A 21,555-nucleotide genomic window follows, 5' to 3' on the forward strand; every position below is an offset into this window, starting at 1 on the left:
GCAGCGGCTTCACCGACGGACGCCGTCTGCAAGGCGATATATGGGCCGCCGGCAGCCACCGTGGGCCCGTGCCGGGGTAGTTGGCCAGTGGAATAAGTTCACCAGCCGTCCCTCAACTTTACGTCGAGTTTGTTGACATCCCCAAACCCAATACAGTAAATCTTCACCCCCTAACTATACAGAACCATGCAATTTAGGTCCCATAGCATTATAAATATCTGGTTTCGCTAACGTAGCATCCTAGTCAGCAAAAATAAAAATAAAAAATATGGGACCCACATGTAAGAGAGAAGGAAAAAAAATGTGGACCCACAGTGTCAATGGTCCTTTTTTTTTTCCCCACCACTCGTGCGAGGTCCTCAAGCCGCAGCGGCGACGGCTGGAGCGACAACGATGTGGCACCGGCTATGGAGTGGTGACGAGGCGGGCTCGGCCGGCCTGTGGGGCGACGAGGTAACACCAGGCTTAGGGCATGCTCGTCGCCCGTCCTCCTGCCGCCCCAGCGCCTTGCTTCGTGTTTTAGCTCCTCGTCGACGTTAGCGAGCTCGAGCCACAATGGCGTCAGCGGCAGTGCGGGTTGGAGGAGGTAGCCTCAGATACGGGAGGGAGAGGGAGGAAGGCAGCCGGCCGCGCCAGCGGGAGAGGGGGAGAGGAGGCCGGTGAGCCTGGGAGGGAGAGAGGTGTCCGACATCCAGTAGCTCTCGGTCAGGGCTAGAGTACGAGTCCATGCCTAGTCGGAGCGCTGCTTCTGCTTGATTCGATTCGATTCGTTTCTCTTCTCTTCTCGCTCTCGGCGGCGGTGGTGAGTGCCTGCCCCGGTACCCCTTGGTGTCGAGCTCACGTCGCTTGCCACCCCTCTCCTCCCCAGCACAAAAGTAGCAGCGGCAGCCGCCGGGCGAGCGCGGCGGTAGATGAGGTGGAGGCGGCCTCTCCCCTCTGCCATCTCCCGCCAGCTCGAGCAACGGCGATGGCCGGAGTAGACCGGTGTAGCTCGCCAGTCGCCGATCTGCCCGCCGCCGATATGCCCCTTCTGCTCCGCCCGCCCACCGCCCGCCGCCTGTTCGATTGAAGAAAAGAGAAGCGAAGAGCAAAAAGAAAAGAAAGGAGAAAAGAGAAGAACAAAGAACATGGGTCCCACTTTTTTTTCTTCTCGCTCTTACATGTGGGTTTTTTTTATTAGGATGCCACGTCAGCAAAACCATGTGTCTATACTACTATAGGACCTAAATTGGACGGTTTTGTATAGTTTAGGAGTGAAGATTTGTAGTATTGAGGATAAGGGATGTCAAACAAACTTGGTGTAAAGTTGAGGGATGGTAGGTGAACTTATTCCTTGGCCAGTTGCTTCTAGCCTTAGTCACTTTAAACCCCTTATATTGATGCTTATTTTAAATTGTGTCCTGTTGTAATACCATATATAATGTATCCCTCAAGGTACAATATTGAAGTACTTGAGGTCCCAAGATAGCATTGTGGCCGGTTTCAACTAACGTGACGAGTTGAATATGATCAATCCAGCTAAGTCATCATGGACCCATATATGGCCCGGTCTTCTTCCTCCTCTCTCTCATCTTCTCTTCCCTATCTCTCTCCAGGCCTCCAAGGGGGTCGGCGCATGGCAAGCAGAGGGGAGAAATTCGACATATGAGGCCTTACAGCGTTGGCAACTACTGCTGCGATGGCGATGGCACGATGATGACCGAGGCAAAGGTATTGTTGATATCCCCTACGCCGCTACCAACACCACCACTCTTTGGAGGTGGTGAAGAGAGCTTGTACATATTCGTAGTACAAGAACCTATCACATCTCATATTATATTTACTTTTTTTTATGAAGAGAGTACACTGTACGGAGTAAGTTTGTTGGGGTTTACATTTTAATAAAACACACCAAAATGCTTATATTTTGTGGTCAAAATAATCATTAGAAAACTTATAAAAATACTTATAAAAATGTTTATATTGCGGGCAATCCTGGCAAATATTGCAATACTAGTACTAGCAACTTAAGGCAAACATTAGAAGCAAGATCGAACACGGCTTCTTCTGTTGTGCTGACAACTGATAAGGTACTCCAAGCACCAAGCTGCTACTATCAACCTGGGCACACCCTGATTAACAGCCGCCTCATCTGCAACGATGAGACGCAGAGAGAGAGATAAGATAACCCCACAAAAAATGGCTTCGATGCTGCACAAAAAAGACGAGGGCCCGGTTCCCGAATCCCTACGCCGTCCGGTCGCCGGGAAAAGTTTGGGAAAAGCGAAGCGGAGGAGGAGCCGAGGCGCGGCCCGCACACTGGCTGGCTGACCGGCTAGAGGACAGAGACACGCAGGCACGCAGACGTGACGACTACTACCTACCACGTGAGCCGCTGCTGCGCCCAACCCCAAAAAGCCCCTCGCCTCGTCCAGCTAAATAGGGTTGGTTTGGTTTGGTTCCTGGCCTAAATAGGCCTTACCAAATTTTGTCAATACCAAATTTTGGTAAATTTTAACATGACTTATTTTGGTAAGATAAAGTTATGTTTGAATTGAAGCTAAAATAGCCTAAGTTCACTATTGAAATGGTCTATTTTTTAAGCATGCCAAAATTTGGCTTCAAATCAAATAGACACTAAACACTATTAAAATTATCAAATATTGGTAAGCCTAATTTAGAACTCAAACCAAACCGGCCCATAATACGATTTATCGCCACGTCTTTGGCTCACATCTGCAGCCTCTGGTCGGTTTAAAAGTTTAGAATTGAGACAGATTGATCTGATCTCTATAGTTGCCTATGCCACACCAAAAACTTCGAATGAGAGCCGTTCTAACTTCTAACGATTTAGAGAGTTAGCTCACACACGCAAAAACCACCGTGATTTAGAGACGCATAAACACTGCCAAATCACATCTCACTCTCATAGCATCCGATGCCACGTCTGCTAATCCGCAGGCTCACTAATACTATGCAACAGAAGCTACTAATTAACTAACAACGCCTACAAAATTAAACACTATCGATTATCGACAAGGCTTAGGTTCTTAAATTAATCAGTTGCCACCCTTAATTTACAAGAACACATCGAAGACTACGAGGCAGCCGAGCAGCAGGCTGACGACGACACCGGCGCCGCCGCCGCGGAGGACGGTGGCGGCGGCGGACGAGCTGGTGGCGCTGGCGCGCTCGAACTGCAGCGAGTCGACGGCGAGCGGCATGTTCTCCTGGTCCGGGCTGCACCGCGGCGGCGCGCCGCCGGCCGCCGCCGACTCGGTGGGGCGCGCGCTGTAGAGCATGGCGCGCAGCACGGCGGACACGGTGGGGATGTACACCGTCTTGTTCTTGGCCAGCAGCCACGTCAGCCCCATCAGCTGGCAGTCGCGCCCCAGCATCCGCCGCGCCCGGTCGCCGCCGGCGACCTCCCGGCTCACGTTCCCCTTCAGCTGCACCACCACAAGAACACAGGTGAGACGAAGAAGAAACTGCATTTAATGTGCTCCATGCAAGCAACGTTCTTGCAATGAAGGATTTGTTGCCAAGTTGGTAGGCTCTAAATGCTCCCCATGCACACCAACTTGTTCATGCAAGATCATGCAATGCATTCTCTCGAGCTTGGGAGTACAGAGTACTACGTTGCCGCAATCGCAACAAAAGCTTTGAAGTACACTACAGCTATGGATGCAGCTGAGCAATGCCAAAAGATTATAGCTAATCCTAACGAGCGGATGCTTGTCAAATGACAAAGGGGAGAGTTCTACAGTACGGCTCACTCATTAAGATGCCAATTAGGATGTCCGACTTGCTGTTTTGAGGGACAACCTCTCCACAATTAATAATGAACTACTTCTCTTCCGATGTTGCAAATCACAATGTGGTGGTTTACTGACTAAAGGATATTCAGTTATTCATCATTCAAAAGGTACTGGCTTATGTCTAAAAGTAACATTGATACTAATCTTGGTTCTTCCCTCCCATGTCCAACACTATAACGAATGGTCATGTAAATTGCAATTAACTGGCAATGGTAACTAGTGCTGGGTGTTATTCCACACGGTGCTTTCACAAAAGGCAGTATACTTCAATCAAGTAGCTAATGATTAGTGATGAGCTCAAGAACAAGCAGCAAGCCCATCTGTGCATATGAAGCAATAATGCGGTTAGAAAGGGGCTTGCTTTGTAGAAAGGGGATCTCCTGAATGTCAATTGGGCTCTTTCTGCTAACCCAAAAGAAAGCATGTTAAAGGCATAGCAAGAAAAAGGTACTCTACTATACTGATTTGGTTTACCTAAGATCACAAGACCCAACTACTACTAATGACAACACTTGTCAAAGCTATTAGTACCTCTAATCACAAATTAAACTATGGAGAGAGAGAGAGAGAGAGAGAGAGTAGCAAAAGGGAAAAGAACTAGTAAAAAAAATGTAGAATAGAACCAAGAAAAACAGCAATAATAATGAATCCATCAAAGCAAGAAATGGAGTAGTACTAGTACAATCGAACATGAAAAGGCTAAAGAAATCGAAGATTTGGAGGGGAGAAGATGAGATGAGTTGAGACAATGGCGCGACATAGGCCATTGTAGGGGAAAGCAAGCAAGAAAGGGGAGAACCTTTTGCAGGGACTGGACGCAGCGGGAGCAGCCGGCGTAGGAGGCGTTGCGGCAGCTCTTCTCCAGCTCCTTCACCGCGGCGGTCGGCGTGGCGTTCTTGGCCGCCGCGGCGCCGCCGCCGCCGACGGCGAACGCGGCGGGGCAGCGGAGCGAGCCGATCTGGTGGAGCCGGATGCCGCAGAAGCAGAGCACGGTGTCGCACGTAGCGTTCGGGCGGGGCAGCGCCACCCCGCGCCGCTCGAGCGCGGACCCCAGCGCGTCCACGCACCGCTGGTTGTCGTAGGGCACCATGGGCTCGTCCTCCCCGCCGTCGAGGCCCTCCCCGGCGAGCGCCGGGGCCGGGGCCGGCACGGACAGCGCGGTGCGCGCGTGCGCCGCGAACAGCCAGGCGGCGAGGACGGGGCAGCACCTCCCGCGGTCGAGCGAGCCGGGCCCGCCCCCCGCGCCGCACGCCGCGGCCACGCCGCCGAACAGCTCCGCGGAGAGGTCGAGGTGGCAGGGCGGGGACGTGGAGCCGCCCGAGGAGGTGTTGGCCGGGGACTGCGCCTGCGAGAGCGGGTACGACGGCACGTCGGTGGCGGCCGAGGGCGCGAGCAGCAGCGCGAGCAGGAGCGCGGCGGCGACGTGCGCCGACATGGCCGGCGGCGAGGTGGGGGTGGTGGTGGTGGTGGGGAAGCTAGAGCTGAGCGGAGTAGGAGTAGAGTGTGGGGATTGGGGAGTGGGTGTTTTATATGAGCCGTAGGGTTGGTATGTTTGCCTTGCTGTTCCAGGGTTTCTTGGGCTTTGAGATAACCAAAAGAATATCACAAGATTAACAAACCCCTCCTGGAGTGCGGACTAGTGTACGCCGCATTTTGGTTTTTGTTGTAGTTGTAGTTGTTGTTGTTTTTGGTTTGGTGTACTTTCAACGACCGTAGAACATGGGTGTAAAAACGTAGACAGGAAAAACCACAATAATAATAAAGTAAGAATATAGGTGTAAAACGGAGTATTGAAAAATTCAAAAATTCTTTAAATAAATTGTAAAATATGTGTTCGCACATGGCAAATGAAAACGTAGGAGATGAAATAAAGATGTTGGAGAGGATGCAGAATTTCCATTTTAGGCTTCGTTTTTTTCATGGTGAGGGATAAATATTTTTGGTGCACGTGAAATGAGAAGATTCATTAGCACATAATTAGTTAAATATTAGCTATTATAAATTTGAAAATTAGATTTATTTGATTTTATTAAACAACTTCTATATATTTTTTTGAAAAAAATAGTATCATTTAACAGTTTGAAAGAGAAAGTTTAAACTCAATAAAAGAACACAGCCGGTATAAGCCAGATGAAACGAATTTTTCCAATGATTTTTCTTAGGATCAAATCCTATGGAACGAAGGTGCTATAGTCATCAAATCTAAAGAAATCCAAAACCTACATTTTTTTCATTGGATTTTCTTCTAATCCAAATGAGCCCTTAGGTGAGATTCTTCCCACGTATCAAACAACTGATTTTCTTATGATATATTCGGTTTTCTTTACGGCTCGGATTGCATCAAGATTCATCCATATTTCAACCGGTAGTGATTGTTTTCTTATCTTCTGGACTCAATCCCATAAACTTGTCGTGACTAACAATGCACCTCCATCTATGTCACACACGTCATCTCCCTCCACCTTGTCATGGCCACACCAACACATGAGATATCCACAGCCAGCACCCTCTTTGCTAATGTCCTCCTACTCATACTCCTCTGCACTCTACGTTGCCTTTCTTCATGAACTCTAGGTGAGTTTTCACAGGTTCTGCCTCTTTTTCTCCGAGGCTGACGTTGCTTTTCTTTGTGAACTCCAGGTGCATTTTCATAGGTCCCGTCTCTCTTCTTCGGTGGTAGTTCGCACCACGAGAATTACCGCAAGCCCTACCTCTTAATTACGTAGCCTTCTTTGCCCTTGCCAATATTCTTGCAGCTTCGGTAGTGTTGTCTCTGCCTTACATATGCCTGTCTCCTACACCCACCGCTGGTACTCCACCACGTGGACCTTCCTTTATAACAATCCCCCACTCACACACATAGTTTTGGGGGAAAACAAATCTTGGACACCCTTTTCTAGAGCATGAGAATTGATCAACCTTAAGATTATATGCGTGTGTTATAGAAGGGAAAAATCACAAAAGTTGAAACTGGGATTGATCTGACACTGTCAAAGTGGTTCATACTGCCATTGCTACATGATGCTAAGTTTAAGGGAATGTTTTATATCCGAGGAAGACGAGACACTAATTTAATGTTAGAAAAAATTCAGAAAGACACGGGTGAAATCGCATTATCATTTGGGCGAGTTTTAGAGGATTGATTTGACACTGGTCTGTGGGTCAAATGATTGATACTACTATCTGTGCCGTTTGATTTAACACTTGATTTGATGAGATTCGATAAAATGCCATCTATTTCATTGCCATCTCTATTTTTATACTTTGAAGGGCTTAAGTTATTTATTGGCACAAAACTAACCGCGTGAAAGGACTATTTTGTCCCTAACTCTAGAGGTCTCTCTTATGTCAATTTGTTTGTCGCTCTATGAGCTCGCTGACGTCGAGGCCACCACACGCCTAAGCTTGTCATCCTAGATTTCCACCCCTTCCCCTCTGGTCCCTCTTCCCTCCATCCCCCTCTCCTGTGCTCCACCATTCTCATTAGGCCCTTCTAGTATAAGAAAAGGAGAAGCGACAGTGACAATGGATGCACCTGCATCCTTAACCCCAAGGTAAATTATCCATCGTGAAGCAATTGGTAGGTCGGTTTCTCCTTGGCACCAATGAGCTCTTAATAAGAAAAATTGAGTAAGATAAGAGAGTGCTCTAGGGGCAAGAGCAAAATACTCCCTCTGTCTTATAGTCCAACGAATTCGGATATGATACATGTTTGTATTCATTGTATTATGTAGTGTACTATTCGATTTTAAGTTGCTATATTATATGATGGATGGAGTAGTTCTTTCACATGGCTATTTTAATGTGACAAATTATAGAGGTAGCAACGGAATATGTGATATTTTATCAATTGTAATATAGATGGTGGCATTTTATTGAAGGCCAACAAATCGATTGGCAAATCGATAATTTTCTCGATTCTCATTTGTGCCATTGTACGCGTGATTATACAGTTGGGTCAAGATCGAGATGTTTGTCCCGTACGGCTGGCCGAACAGAACCCACAACCAGCTGTGCCAGGTACACCCCATCATTTCTATCCACGAAACAAGTACCCCATGCTGTTGCAGCTTAGCCACTACATGTGGGCCCCACAATCTGGCTGTCATTTCAAAATTACTCCTATTACAATGTGCTACGCTACTTAAACGGTGAAAGATTTTGAAGCCCAAAGCCACATTTGACATCTTTTACACGGATCAGAAACTCATGATGGATTATTTTGGCAGCTTGGGGGCACCACCAGAGGCAGACAATACTACCTGATCCCTGATTTCCTGCGGCGACCAGTGATGGATCGCCCTTAAACAATTCCTTGCTCTCTTTTTTTTTTCTGATATAGATGGGCCATTGGGAGGCAATGCATGCTCAACAATAGCTACAGTAGTACCCAAATTGAACTAACCAACGTTGAACGATCAGGGAAGGAGGTAGTAATAGTATTTTAGATCTCTTGGAAACATAATAGTAGAAAAAAAATACAGAATTACAAATCACGGTTTATCGAATCCTTGGGACTGACAACAACACAAGAATGATAGAAATATGTTGTGTTTGGATGGTTCAAAAGAACACAAGAATGGGGAAAAAAAAACATGAATCCTTGAGAGTAAGGGCTCTTTGGAACACATGAGTCTCAAAACACAAGAATGAAAAAAAAAACAGGATTGAGAGTGCCATGGCCCTTGAAATCCAATAGATTGAAAAAATACAAAAAGAAAACTTCAAGAATAATCATTTTGATGGATCACATGAAAAACACACGAATTAGAAAAGAGATAAACACATGATTTTTTTAAGAGATTAGACCTCATGTCAAAATTCCTCTAAAATTACTACGTTTTGAGCCAGTCCAAATAAATTCCGTAAGATTTTTGGATTACTATCCATTTAATCCAAAGGACCAGGTAGGAAAATTTTCTATAGAATTGAATTCCTCCAAAATTCCTTAAAAAATTCTCTATTCCAAAGGAGCCCTAAAGGAATTTAGAGAGAGAGACACAAGACAAGTTTCTCATGAGGTTAGACCTCAGGTTAGATATCCTCTAAAAATTCCTATGAATCGAAGCAATCCATAGGATTTCAGGAGGGTCATTCCTTTGTTCCAAATGAGTATTCTATTAGAATCCTCCAAAATCCCTTAAAAATCCTTCCTTCTAAAGGAGCCCTTAAAGATGGCCACAGCAAAGATAATTCTTGGATTGGTTCATTGTCATTCATAACCTTACTAATTTTTTTAGCAATGGCGAGAATTGATCATTATTAAGATGTTTGACCAACAACTGGCAAAGCATTGTTTGGTGTGCTATCAAGGTTGCATTTTGGACATTCAACTTAATCAAGTAACTGCAATGCCATTTTTTTAAAAAATAAACCAAACAGATGACAAACATTTTGGCATTACCTTTTTTTTTTGAACTGGTTGAGTTTCGCTACAAACCAGACATGCCTAGTTTGGACAGTCCTTATTCCTGAAAAAAATCTACAAAGTCCCTGAAATTCCGGATGCATATACTTATAGAGTTAATCCCTTGTGTACCCATGAAAACTTGCCTAATCTCTTCTATACCCTCCAATTTTACACGATCTCCTCTGTACCCCCGAATTTTCACTTTGATCCCTTCCATGCCCCTCCCGTTAGGTTTTCTTCATTTTGCAGTGATGTGTGGTTGCAAATGTCCATAATGCCCTTGTAGATGGAGGAGCAACAGCAGGTAGATTGGAAAAGAACTAGAATATGTTGACCGCACATAATATGTATTTTATGAGACTAATAATGAGTTTAAAACTTTTATTGTGGTATTGGAAAAAAATGCAATCCATCGAACGATTTGTTTTTTTAAAAAATAATAGGTTGGAAAATCAAAGTGACATCAGTTTGCTCTGTAAAAAAAATTAGTACACTCAACAAGAATGTGGACAAAGGAGAAAATCTGTGAAACAAAATAATCTGGATCAATAAGAGCATCATAGATCATCAATCAAAATAGTAGCAACCATACAGAGCACTTCATATCAATTTTATTTTCATCATCTATACAGAGCACTTCATATCAATTTTATTTTCATCATCCATACAGAACAGCTCATATGATGCACATACCACAATTTCATTTCCATACCCAATAGTGTAGGAACCAAACCAACTTTCCACTCCATACACAAATGTTGCAAATGACAGATCAAATATGTTAAACACTTTGTAAGGCATCACAACAGCAAACAACAATGAAAATTGCAAGAAGAAGAAATGAAAATTGCTGCTACTCCTACCAGTAGGGCCGCGCTAGGTGGCGCAGTGACGAGAGGGTATCGGACTTTGGCCGCACGGCAGGAGGACGGTGGCCGGCGGTGCCTGCGACAGGAGGCCGGCGGCGCGCCACCGCGCGACGGGAGGGCGGGGGTCGGCAACGCGCCACCGCGCGATGGGATGGCGGGGGCCGGCGGCGCCCCATCGCACATGGGAGGGCGGGAGCCGGCGGCACCCCACCGCGCGACGGGAGGGTGGCGGCCGGCGGCGCCCGCACACAGGAGGGCGGGAGCCGACGGCGCCCCACCGCGCGACGAGAGGGTAGCGGCCGGCGGCGCGCGCGACGGGAGGGCGGGAGTCGGCGGCGCCCCACCGCGCGACGGGAGGGTGGCAGCCGGTGGCACGGCTGCATGATTGGAGACTGGCGGCGTGCGGAGGATGGGGGGAGAAGAGAAGGGGATTCGATCTGTTTACCTAGGGTTGGCTAGCAGGGGCATTTTAGTATTTTTTTGAAAATACTGACAATGTAACTCACAGGTCACGCTACAGATCAAACGGAAACCTAACGGGATGGGTATGGAGGGGATCAAAGCGAAAATTCGGGGGTACACAGGAGATCGAGTAAAATTGTAAGGTATAGAAGAGATTAGGTAAGTTTTCATGGGTATACAAGGTATTTTCTCATACTTATACTACCCCATCTATCTATCAAGATTCAGATACGAGAGAGATGCCACAAGCCTTCAAGTAGGCACACTGATGAGTGAGTACTCCCTCCATCGTAAAATAAATTTATTTTTCACCTCTTCCACGTATATGATATATCAATATAAAAGGGAAAAAAACTAAATGCCAATAAAATTGTCTCTAACTTTATTAGTTCCAATGCATTTATCCTCTAATTTTATAAACTTGGATACAATGTATTTTACAACAATAAAATAAGTAAAAAAAAAGATTGAGCGAGTAGGTCACAGGCTCACAGTTTCAGAATTCAGATGTGGGAAGCGGACGAGCCTTTTCGGCTTGGGTGGGGTGGGGGGGGGGGGGTGGGGGGGGGGGGTCTTTACCAACCTCTTCACGTGAACCGGCGAACGGGGGCGTTGGGCTCAGTGGCTCTCTGCACCTGGAGGACAGCGACGCTGTCTGTGCCTGTGCCTCCTCTCACTGCACTAAATCCTGCTCCTAATCCTATCACTAATGTTATATTAATACTACTGGGAGTAATAATAATCTGCCACTGTCAAAAACTTACTACTTGCTTGATGCAGCAAAGAAATCCATTATCAGAAGAGATGCCCATGGCATGGTAGCCTTCAGCAAAGGAAGGTGAGATTGGATAGATATCATGGATAGCTTCACACTGGCAGCGCAGCAGCATGGCTGCCATTGTTCTGTTGCTACTCGCATACAGTAAGCCTGATGATGGCAGAGGTTCTGAGTTGTGTGTCTTCTTGTGCGTGTGTTTTGTCCATTATAGAGAGCGAGAGAATACAGAGAAAGGAAGCCCCAAAAAACTGTTGTAGTATGTGCAATTGTGCCTACGGCAAAGAGATACGGGTCAAGCTTTTGCCTCCAAAGCCTTTCTCATCACAGGGACCACATATACCAGACAGTGAATAACATCCAAAAGTTCAGAAACTTTCTCATCTTTTCTTGGAAGCAATTAAAGTCCAGCCAGGTTGCTGTTGGAAAGAAGAGTTTTTTTAAAAAAAAATAATTAAGGAGGCCAGATTGTTGTGTTTTTTGAAATGAGAGTTACAGAGCCAATAATAACTGTATGATTAGAACAGCACAAATCCTTGTGGGGATCTACCCTTTTTGAGATGTGAGTTGGCCCTTGACACTTTGCAGCTTCTTTATCAGAGCCTTTTCTCTCAGTATGCTTGTGAGTAGGGAATATACATGTCAACTGTCAAGGACCCCCTCCTGTCTTTGATCTTGATGCATAATAATACAGAACTGTTACAGATTTCAAAGCCCTATAAGAAAGGATTAGCAGGACACTGAAATATTCTATCACAGGCCCCAAATGCAAATGCAAGCCTAGCTTTAGCTGCACCACAGAAAGGAGTGGCACCAGGCATGTGTGTTTGTTTGTCACCTAGCTGTGGTTTTGCTCTGTTTAGTCTTTGTCATGGGGCTCCAAACCCTTGTCTCTAGCAGCATGGGAATAAGCAGAGGGCTCTGGATTATGGAGTTGTTAATGCTGTGTGTGTATGTGTGTTAGGTGAATGCAGGGAGGATGGTGACAAGGGTGATATGCCCTAGAAGCCCGGGCTTGGAGAAATTTGATGAGCATATGTATCCTATGTTCAGTGATAAAGGCATCTGTTTAAAAAGAAATAACAGAGGTGGTCCATGAAAGTATCACTGTTATAATTTGGATTGTTTGGGTTTGGACGTGCACATTTTGATTGGAGAGTTGCTTCATTGGTTAGATCAATATCTGGGATTGGTCATTAGTCTGGCAACAAGAGGAAAATGGACAAAACTTGTTGCCAGAAACTGCATCTTGCTTTTCTTTCTTCTGGAGAGAAGTTGCAGGGTGTATCTATAACAAGACCATCTTGTAGAGTTACCCCTGTTACTTTATTTACTACTAATAAGGAGCAAACTGCCTTTGTTTATGTCTGATCAGATGCCACAGGTCTGTAACAACAAATAAACAATTTGTTGCTTGACTTGATGTCTCTACTGAGTTTGTTTCGTTGATCGCGACGTCGTTGTTCATCAGTTCTGCAGAGGTTAACAGCAGTTGCAGTGCTAGTAGAATGCTGTAGATCCACCAGATGATCCAGTCTCACTGATTGAACACCACCAGATACCCTTCTCACGGATTGAACACCACTGGATATAATTGTCTACTAGTATCATTCAGAACATCAGTCACGTGGTCTGTTATTATACTAATTATTACTCGCAACATCCCCTAGCTAATTTGCTAATCCGTGTATCAGTCTATCATACGGCTATCTTGAATACAATAATGACTGGAGCAATGGAAAACAAATCAGTATCTTAAGGAAGGCATCTTGAATTTGGTGGAGTTTATAGTTTTCATTGCTCTCTTGAGACATTCAACGAGATAAGCAAGACACGAGATGCAATACATTTGCGTAGTAAATATGGCTAGTTTCTGACTTTTGTTTGATGACAGGTTGGAACTCTGAATCGCAAAGACATGGATAACTGATACCACAAGCTCGTGGTCTCATCGCAGAACAAACCAGCCTGGTCAAGTATAATTTGGTCAGTTCAGCAATACAAAAGATATCCATAGCCGGGGACCGGAGTGTACTTGTTTGTATGTGTATACACTATATGGTAATAAATCGATATGTATCGTATGTAGAGCGCCAGTGAATTGAAAGCTAAACAGTGGGTAATAAAAGTACTCCCTTTGTATAGCAATTATTGGATGAGTATAATAATTATTGGATGAGATATAATCCAGTATTACGAATCACTCACTATAAAACGTGAAAACTTGCGAAGTTGCAGGGGGTTTGGGCATGACCACCATGGCTATTTGTACCCATTTTTTTTATTGAGCGATGCTCGGTGCTCTCTACTAATAGTATTATACTACTCCCTCCGGGTTGATAGTACTTGTCGTTTTGGACAAGGGTGCGGTCTTCAAAAAGTAACTTTGACACGGTTTTGCTATATTTGTGTCGCCACAAAATTTCATCGATTACAGTCGATTTTTCAGCCCTCTGATTTGCTTTAGATTAGCGCTGGATATTATGATTTGCGTATGCGTTGTTTGAGATCTGCGCCCGACTACCTGCAATCTATCATCAATGTATTACTGATCCAGAGTAAACACAAAGTAACGTGTTCAACTGATCGATGTATTACTGCCCAAGGTCCTATCATTAACGTGTTCAACTGAGCAAACAGGCAACTTTATTGTTGTAATTATATATTTATACAAATTTACATAGCAGTTACACCCCATTTATATATGTAATTTTGAACTTACATATGTAATTTTAGGACTTACATATGTAATTTTGAGACTTACATTATAAATACACTAAAATTACATATGTAATTTAGGGACTTACAATGTAAATACATGCTGACTATATTTTGGTGAAAAATATGGCGCCATAAATATAGTTACTCCCCTTTAACAACTATTTTCTATTATAATATATATAGAAATGTCAACAAATATATGCTTTAATTGAAGTACTTTTTAAGAGTAGTCTACACATATGATTTTCATATTTTTAAGATGAATATTTTAGAAATTATTTGTAGTCAAAGATTTTAAAGTTTGACTTTACACTTGTCCAAAACGACTAATATTATCAGCCCAGAGGGAGTACCAATATTATTAGAGGTAAATTAGTAATTTATTAATATAATAATTAGGAGTTACTTTGTCATTATGTTTTTTCCCTGGCTAAATTGATATACGATCATCCATTAAGCTGGCATAGCTCATATTTTATAAAAAGAAAAAAAAAGAGAGAAAATAGTTTGTCATTACTAAATGATGATTATACAGTCTGCACCTTTTTTCTTGACAATACTACTCCTCCATGTTACTACTATCGTTAACTAACTGTAGTGAGGTTCTCTTTTATTAAATGTCAGGACCTAACCTAAACTGAAAGGCTGGCCTACTTTTAATCAGCTCGGCAAATACCAGCTTTCCCGGCCGCCGGCGACCAAAGCCTGAGTCGATGATATCCTCAATCCTCACTGGACTGACTCAACCTGCGGTGTAGTGGATCCTGCTAATCCTACAGGACACAGACCTTTTGGGGGCACCTTTTCTCACTTCTTCGTCCTCCGGCAGCCGCAGCGAAAGCACAGGTGAACCATGGAAAGAGAGCTGAAGCTGAAGCCCGAAAGGACACCGTCCTCGGTCCTCCAGCCCAATCATTCAGCCCTGCAGAGAGTTTAACAACGGCTAATATAATGATACGCCATTTATAAATGTCTATCATCACTCGCAGAAGTTGATTCACATCAAGATTGCAGCAGCATAGCAGGAAGTAAAATTCTGTATAATCTGCAACGTAATTCTGCTCGTTATCAATATTCGGTTGCTACATCTAACAGGGTTTGTTTCTCGATAAGAGATTTTAGCACAAGGAATTTTGGTGGCTTACTCCACCAAGGCGCTGGACAAAATTTTAGCACTGAAGGTTGTCAAATGTGAAACCCAATGCCGTAAGTTGCAGGTAGAGAGGTTGTTTAAAAAAAAAGAGAGAGAACATAACATGACATAAGGCATTAGTATAGATTGCTTGGTTTGCGAACTTCTGTCCCATGGTGTCATCACCTTTCTCTGCTGTATATATGCATATTCTGTCAAGGAGAGAGATTGCACAGGTTAGATTGTTGATTTTGCTGAATAACCAAGCGGCTAATTTCAGTTTAGCATGGATACTGAGGCATGAAACGAGGAAAGGATAGTATAAAGCACGGTCAGGTTGCTAACGAGGCTATATGCCAGCATCAAGTTAATGACCGTTGCCAAGCGTACACATGCCGTGACAGCATATATGCAGCGGAGATCCAAGTGGATTCTCCAACTGCTCCTGGCCAACCAGTCCACCACAAAAGATGGGACACCCTCCCCCCTCCTTTTTTTGGTATAATTGAGACGGTATCCCAACTTCTTATCATAAAGAATAGTCACCTAATCAGTTGGAGGTTAATTTAGAAATATTGCTCTGAATGTACTTGCTATAACCCACTGGGGTACTGATCACTAAAGAAGTTCTCTTTTTTATTCCCTAAAAAATAAGCCATATTTCCCATGATAATGTTGAAGGCTGGTTATCATCATGTGTATTATTCTTTTAACACAAGTACAGAACAAGTATGCCAAAAAAATTTCAAGAGAGGAAGACAAACTTAAAAGAAACGGTGACTTGTTTGCACAAATGTACTTAAAAGAAACGATGACTTGTTTGCACAAATGCACAGTACCTGAGGCTCGTAGATTTGGCACTTGAAAGCATGAACTTGTTTATGAGAAAAAATCAACTGGTTGCTTTATATCCTTGTCTAGTAGTAGAGTCTTCAACGTGTGCATGATATCAAAGCCTGGGTCTAGCTTGCGTTGCCACCCCTACAAAAGAATTAATAGCCTTGTATAAATAAGCATGATGTGTTTCTTTCCGTAGGCACATTCAGGTCTTAGGAAGCAATGGATATCAGATTAGCCTGTAACATAGAAAAAGGTGGTTGCTAAGTGCTAACCACACCCACTAGTAAGTAATATTTCCCTAGATTAGTTTATCTGAGCATCCTTTTGTAGAGATATATAATCCAATAAATGACGTATGGTAAATATTTTATAGATTTCAAACATTACAATGTATAAGTTTACCTCAAGAACCAGAATCGTGACCATTACAGTACAGATATTCCCATCAATGTTGACTTTGTGGCGCCGAACTGTGTCAAGCAGTTGATGCATGCATTCAACAGGATGGAAAATGTCCCCTTCAGGCGTTCCCCAGAACGAAAATGTCTTATCCAATTCCTACCAATAAAAGAAATATAATTATTATGCAAACAAATATGTACCTAAATGACAATAATAGTTTAGAAATCAACATGCAATAGCCAAAGGCTGGTAATACAATCTATAGTTCTATACCCCTTCCGTTCTTCCTCCAATTTTTAATATATGACGCTGTTGACTTTTGAACATACGTTTGACCGTTCGTCTTATTAAAAAAATGTAATTACCATTTATTTTGTTGTGGTTTGTTTTATCATTAAAGATACTTTAAGTGTGACTTATACTTTTGCATATTTGCACAAAAAAATTGAGTAAGGCGAATGGTCAAACCTATGTCTAAAAGTTAACATCATACATTAAAAATTGGAGGGAGTATTTATTTGACATTACTGACTTTTCAAGTTTGGATGAAACTTTGACCATTACATTTTGGAACTTCGTATCGATATGTAATAATAATAATTCCTACAGATAAAACAAAAAAATACATCTCCTTTTATTTTCAAAGTCAACAAAACACTTTGACCACTAAGTTATATTCTCACATATTCCAAAGTCATTACATTTGTGTAAATATTAAGAGTTTTTCAATAAAAAAAATACATTTAACTTTGTCATATATGAAAACTACATTGTTTGGATATAAAATTAACAGTTTTAGCTGCATGAATTCTAGCATGTTTTAGTGAATTGTGGTAGCATATAACGTTATGAAATTAATCTTAATAGGAAATCTAGTAATACAGTTTTCAATATTTTGTACATCAAATCTAGATCTAAACTGATAAGAAAATCAGATTCCAATACATGAAAATGCCTATACAGTACAAAGGGTGACTACTTCGAGCAAAGATTAGCCTATTGAAGAAGTCACGTTCTGAAACCAAAGCCCCAAAAACCTAACAACTGAAACTTCTGCGATTGTTTATGTTGTATAAGGTCCCTAACACCATCTAATATCGTAATGTATATGTAGACAGACACAAGTTGCATCAAAACCTCACCACACTCCTATTCTGTGTATGATATATGAAGTACCTGATTAAGAAATGAAGCTATCTGCAATCAAACATAGCATGTGAAATTCTAAATGTTCCCCAACAGCATAGTTTTAGAATTTACCTCAATAAAGGCAACTGGGTTTGGACAGCTTTGCTGTTTTGATAATTGCAGAGTACAGTTAGCAGCAGTACGACCATCCCTGGTGGCCACTGCCTTGAAGAACTGTTGTAAGTTATCACGGTCATCTCGGGTGAGTTCAGCAGTCATGCCCACATCAAGAAACACAATATGGGGCTTAGGTCTGAAAAACAGTTTCCTCTTAGGTTTTCTCTCATTTAGACGGACAAGAATGTTCCCAGGATGCATATCCGCATGAATAAAATTGTCCTCCTGGAGACAGATATTGATAGCAGAAACTTTAGTGACAGAAATTCTAATAGGAGCAATGTGCCATATGTTAGGGGAAAAAATCAGTATTAAACACTACTGAAGCTCTTATGAATGCAATCCTCAATACCAGCCTACCCAGTCAGATACAAACACCACTACCCAGGTGAAAAGGAGAACAGAAGGAAACACACATAATAAGTAAACATGCATACCAGAAGCATCTTCAAGAATGCATATGTGCCAATGTGGGCAAGATCTCTCTTCATCCGAGCATTTCCTTCAATCTCATCCATAAAACGAGAAACACTTTCTCCATTCTCAAACGTCTCAACAAGGACAGATGGATGAACTAGTGGATATAATGGCTTTGGGAAAGACACATGTCTCCATCTGCGGAAATTGTAGATAAAACGACTCAAATGAGCAGCTTCCCTTGAAAGGTCAACTTGAGACATCATGAAAACAGCAAATTGACGGACACTCTCATCCAGCCTCAGCCAGCTCAACCCAGGGACAACATTCGAAGCTTTCGCCAGAAGATTGATGAGTAAAAAGTCTTTCTTGATTGATTCACCCACACCAGGATGCCTCACCTTAACAGCAACATGCTTTTCAGTATGTTGATCTCTTAATGTAGCTCGATGTACTTGTGCAATACTTCCAGAAGCTACAGGTTCCTCCTCAAAAGTCTCAAATATTTCAGAAAGTTTACGACCAAACGCCTTCTCAATGGTAGCTTTGCTGTAAGCAAATCCATGTGCTGGAGCTGCACTATGAAGCTTGGCAAGCTCAACACAGAGATCACTTGGAAAAAGATCAGGTCGTGTTGCAGCCCACTGACCCCACTTGATAAATGCTGGCCCAGCTATTTCAAGGGTACGGCGCACAAGACGAAGCCATCTCCTTCTAAATCCAACACTGAAAGTATCAGCAAATGGAGACAATGCAGTTGCAGGGAAGAACAAGATTGCCAAATGCACAGCTCTAATAAGCAAAGTGACACCCTCCCAGATTGACCAAACTATGGATGACAGAAACTGGCGAGTATCCCGCGCATTTGTGACAATACCTTCCATTGTGGGCAGGTGTGGTGAATCTGCCAGGACAGGCCGTGACAATGCAAACTTGCCAAATGCTAGAGCCATGACCCCAGGGACAACATGGAACCTCGTGAAGGAAAAGCTTAGAGCACAGGCTGCTCGGCTGATCAATGGAAACCGGGGTCCGCTGTACATGTATGTATGACTGAGCCGCTTCCATGCCAATTGGGCGTGCTGTGTTGCCGATGAATTCGCGACTGTCCCAGAGAAGGTACGGAATCCCCTTGAAATCCTATTTCTGCACTTGTGATCCCCAGCTTTGTTCTTCCTGACAATTACCTTGTAATGTGAGAACATTCTAGAGAAGACAGTTGGAATCTTTCGCTTTGCCGACAATCCATTGTCCCTCGCTGCTGTGTAGTAGCCACTCCTGTGGCTCGGCTGGGAAAAATAGGCTGCCCGTCTATTTGTTCCGACTGCCAACAGCCTGCTTACAAAGGTAAAACAGAACATAAGAATTTGTGGGTTCTCAAGCTTTAATTGACACCTGTCAGAACCCTATGTTTAACAACAGTTAAAATTAAGAATTCAGCACAGCCAATGCAATACACGATGTATTCAGTAAGTAAGACACCAATTGCTTTATTTCCCTAATTCTCCCAACTACATGGCATTTAAACAAGCATATATACAGACAATTTCCCAATTGCGGCAATGCACAATGCATTCATTAAATCACAAATTGGTCACTCTGTTGGCTAAGGTTCACTAGCTCCCCTCAATGTACAATTCCATGAATATCCTCCAATCTCCAATTTAAGCTACATTTGATGCCCAAAATTCATCTTAGCAATCTCAACGTTCCAAACTGCCACAGCTACCAATTTCCGCGCTATACCCCTACAAATCGAGAAACTAAAACTAGCACCGAATTCGCCACGTGACATACTGCTTCCACAAGTAGGCAGAGTTAAGCCAAAAACCGACCCGCTCCTAACGAAATCTGGAACCCCCGATCCACCCAATCTGAAACAAGGACGGGAAGCCACGGGAGGGCCGAATCGAGACACGCACCTCTCGCCGATCCCCACCAGCCGTAGCATCGGGGAGAAGAAAAAAAAAACTTCACCGGGTGGTCGAGCCCCCGCCGCCGCCACGGACCATACCACGCGCCCCGCCGCCGCCGGAGACCACCTCCCGCGCCCGCCGCGACTACGACGAGCCCAGGAGAGAGAGAGGGGAGGGGGAGGCTCGGAGCCGGAACCCGCGCGATCCGCCACGCGCCGCCGCCCGCCGGGGTGCTCCTCGCTCGGGTAGGTCGGCGGCGAGGAGTCGTCTTCCTGAGTTTTCCCCCCTTTTTTTTCCTTTTTCTTTTGTTTTTCTTTTCGGATTTGCGCGAGTATTTTTGGTGCCCTCTTCTTGGGCTTTTTGTGTCGGGTCTCTTTCTTGGAGAGGAGGGTATCCAACGAGGGTTTATTCCCAGTTGCGCGGGGGGTGGGGGTCGGTGTCGGCTTCAGGCGCGCGACCAAAACGCGAACCGAGGGGTGTTTATACGGCGCTAAAAAAGTTTTAAGCCCATGTTACATAGGATGTTTGTACGCTAATTTAGAGTATTAAACATAGACTAATAAAAAATAATTTTATAAATGATAGCTAATCCGATAGACGAATTTTTTAAGCCTAATTAATCCATAATTATCAAAAGTTTACTGTAACATCACATTATCAAAATCATGGTATAATTAGACTCAAAAGATTCATCTCGCGAATTAGTCCAAGATTATGAAATGGGTTTTGTAATTAGTGTATTTTACTCCAAATTAGTGTCCAAACATCAGATGTGATCAAGTCCCTATAAACCAAACAGGCCCGCTCTTCTTGGGTCAGAAGAGAAGAGGAAGGGAAGGAGATTGCGCCGACTTCGAGCCGTGCCGTGCCAACCTGCTGCGAATGTGTTCGTTGGGGAGTCGTGGTGCGCCGAGGCAAAGTTGGAATTGTCATCCCGTACGTCAGCACACGTGCTGCACGTCACTTATGTAGTGGTTGGGGGGTTGACCTGGCCGTGTCGGCTAACGTTTTACCGGTGAAAAGATTTGTTGTTGGTGTAGTGGTACGGTTGGTTCTTCACCCAACCAAAATTGGGAAGTGCACACATTTACCGAATTCTGAAACTGTTTTTCACGACAGTTCGTTATATATTGAGTTAAACGTGTAAGATATGAAATTAAAGGGATAGTACAAACTTTGGTGAGAATGAGCTTTTGGGCTCTGGGTTGGAACATTGGGTGTGCTATTTGGTGAACCTATAGTGAACATAATAATATTTTTTTCCTCTCTAAAGTGCTCTGTGTGTGTTAAATACGGTAAGATATGACATATAAGCGACATGAGAAACATCGATACTCATATAGAATACTCTCCGTCCCACAAAGGAGGTCATTTTACTCCTTAGCAAATGTCTTAGAATGCTTGACGCTCTACTCTCCCGTACGCAGAAAAGTAGGGCTGTTAGCCTGTTACTCCTGTCAAATCTTTCTACTCCACACGATAATCCATGAAGTTTTGTCATCGCATCAT

General features: G+C 43.7%; 2 protein-coding genes across 3 annotated transcripts; both read right to left on the reverse strand.

Moving 5' to 3' along the window:
• Nucleotides 1–2,866: 2,866 nt before the first annotated feature.
• Nucleotides 2,867–5,295, reverse strand: LOC4343578 (uncharacterized GPI-anchored protein At4g28100). The gene is made up of 2 exons (XM_015792028.3): nucleotides 4,597–5,295; nucleotides 2,867–3,428 (listed from the first exon to the last, which is right to left on the reverse strand). The coding sequence occupies exons 1-2, from the start codon at nucleotides 5,230–5,232 to the stop codon at nucleotides 3,057–3,059; spliced, it is 1,008 nt and encodes a 335-aa protein (XP_015647514.1). The 5' UTR covers nucleotides 5,233–5,295; the 3' UTR covers nucleotides 2,867–3,056.
• Nucleotides 5,296–14,475: 9,180 nt separating this feature from the next.
• Nucleotides 14,476–20,426, reverse strand: LOC4343579 (uncharacterized). 2 transcript variants are annotated; one of them, XM_015792196.3, is made up of 6 exons: nucleotides 20,053–20,426; nucleotides 18,151–19,465; nucleotides 17,669–17,938; nucleotides 16,409–16,564; nucleotides 16,006–16,147; nucleotides 14,476–14,956 (listed from the first exon to the last, which is right to left on the reverse strand). In XM_015792196.3, exons 1-5 carry the CDS (start codon nucleotides 20,079–20,081, stop codon nucleotides 16,046–16,048), a joined length of 1,872 nt encoding a protein of 623 aa, XP_015647682.1. In that variant the 5' UTR covers nucleotides 20,082–20,426; the 3' UTR covers nucleotides 14,476–14,956; nucleotides 16,006–16,045. The 2 variants fall into 2 exon arrangements, with proteins under 2 accessions (XP_015647682.1, XP_015647681.1); XM_015792195.3 differs by lacking the exon at nucleotides 14,476–14,956 and adding an exon at nucleotides 15,054–15,378.
• Between the last annotated feature and the right edge of the window lie 1,129 nt (nucleotides 20,427–21,555).

The sequence above is a fragment of the Oryza sativa genome, chromosome 7 (genome assembly GCF_034140825.1).
Source record: "Oryza sativa Japonica Group chromosome 7, ASM3414082v1".
Taxonomy (NCBI): domain Eukaryota; kingdom Viridiplantae; phylum Streptophyta; class Magnoliopsida; order Poales; family Poaceae; genus Oryza; species Oryza sativa.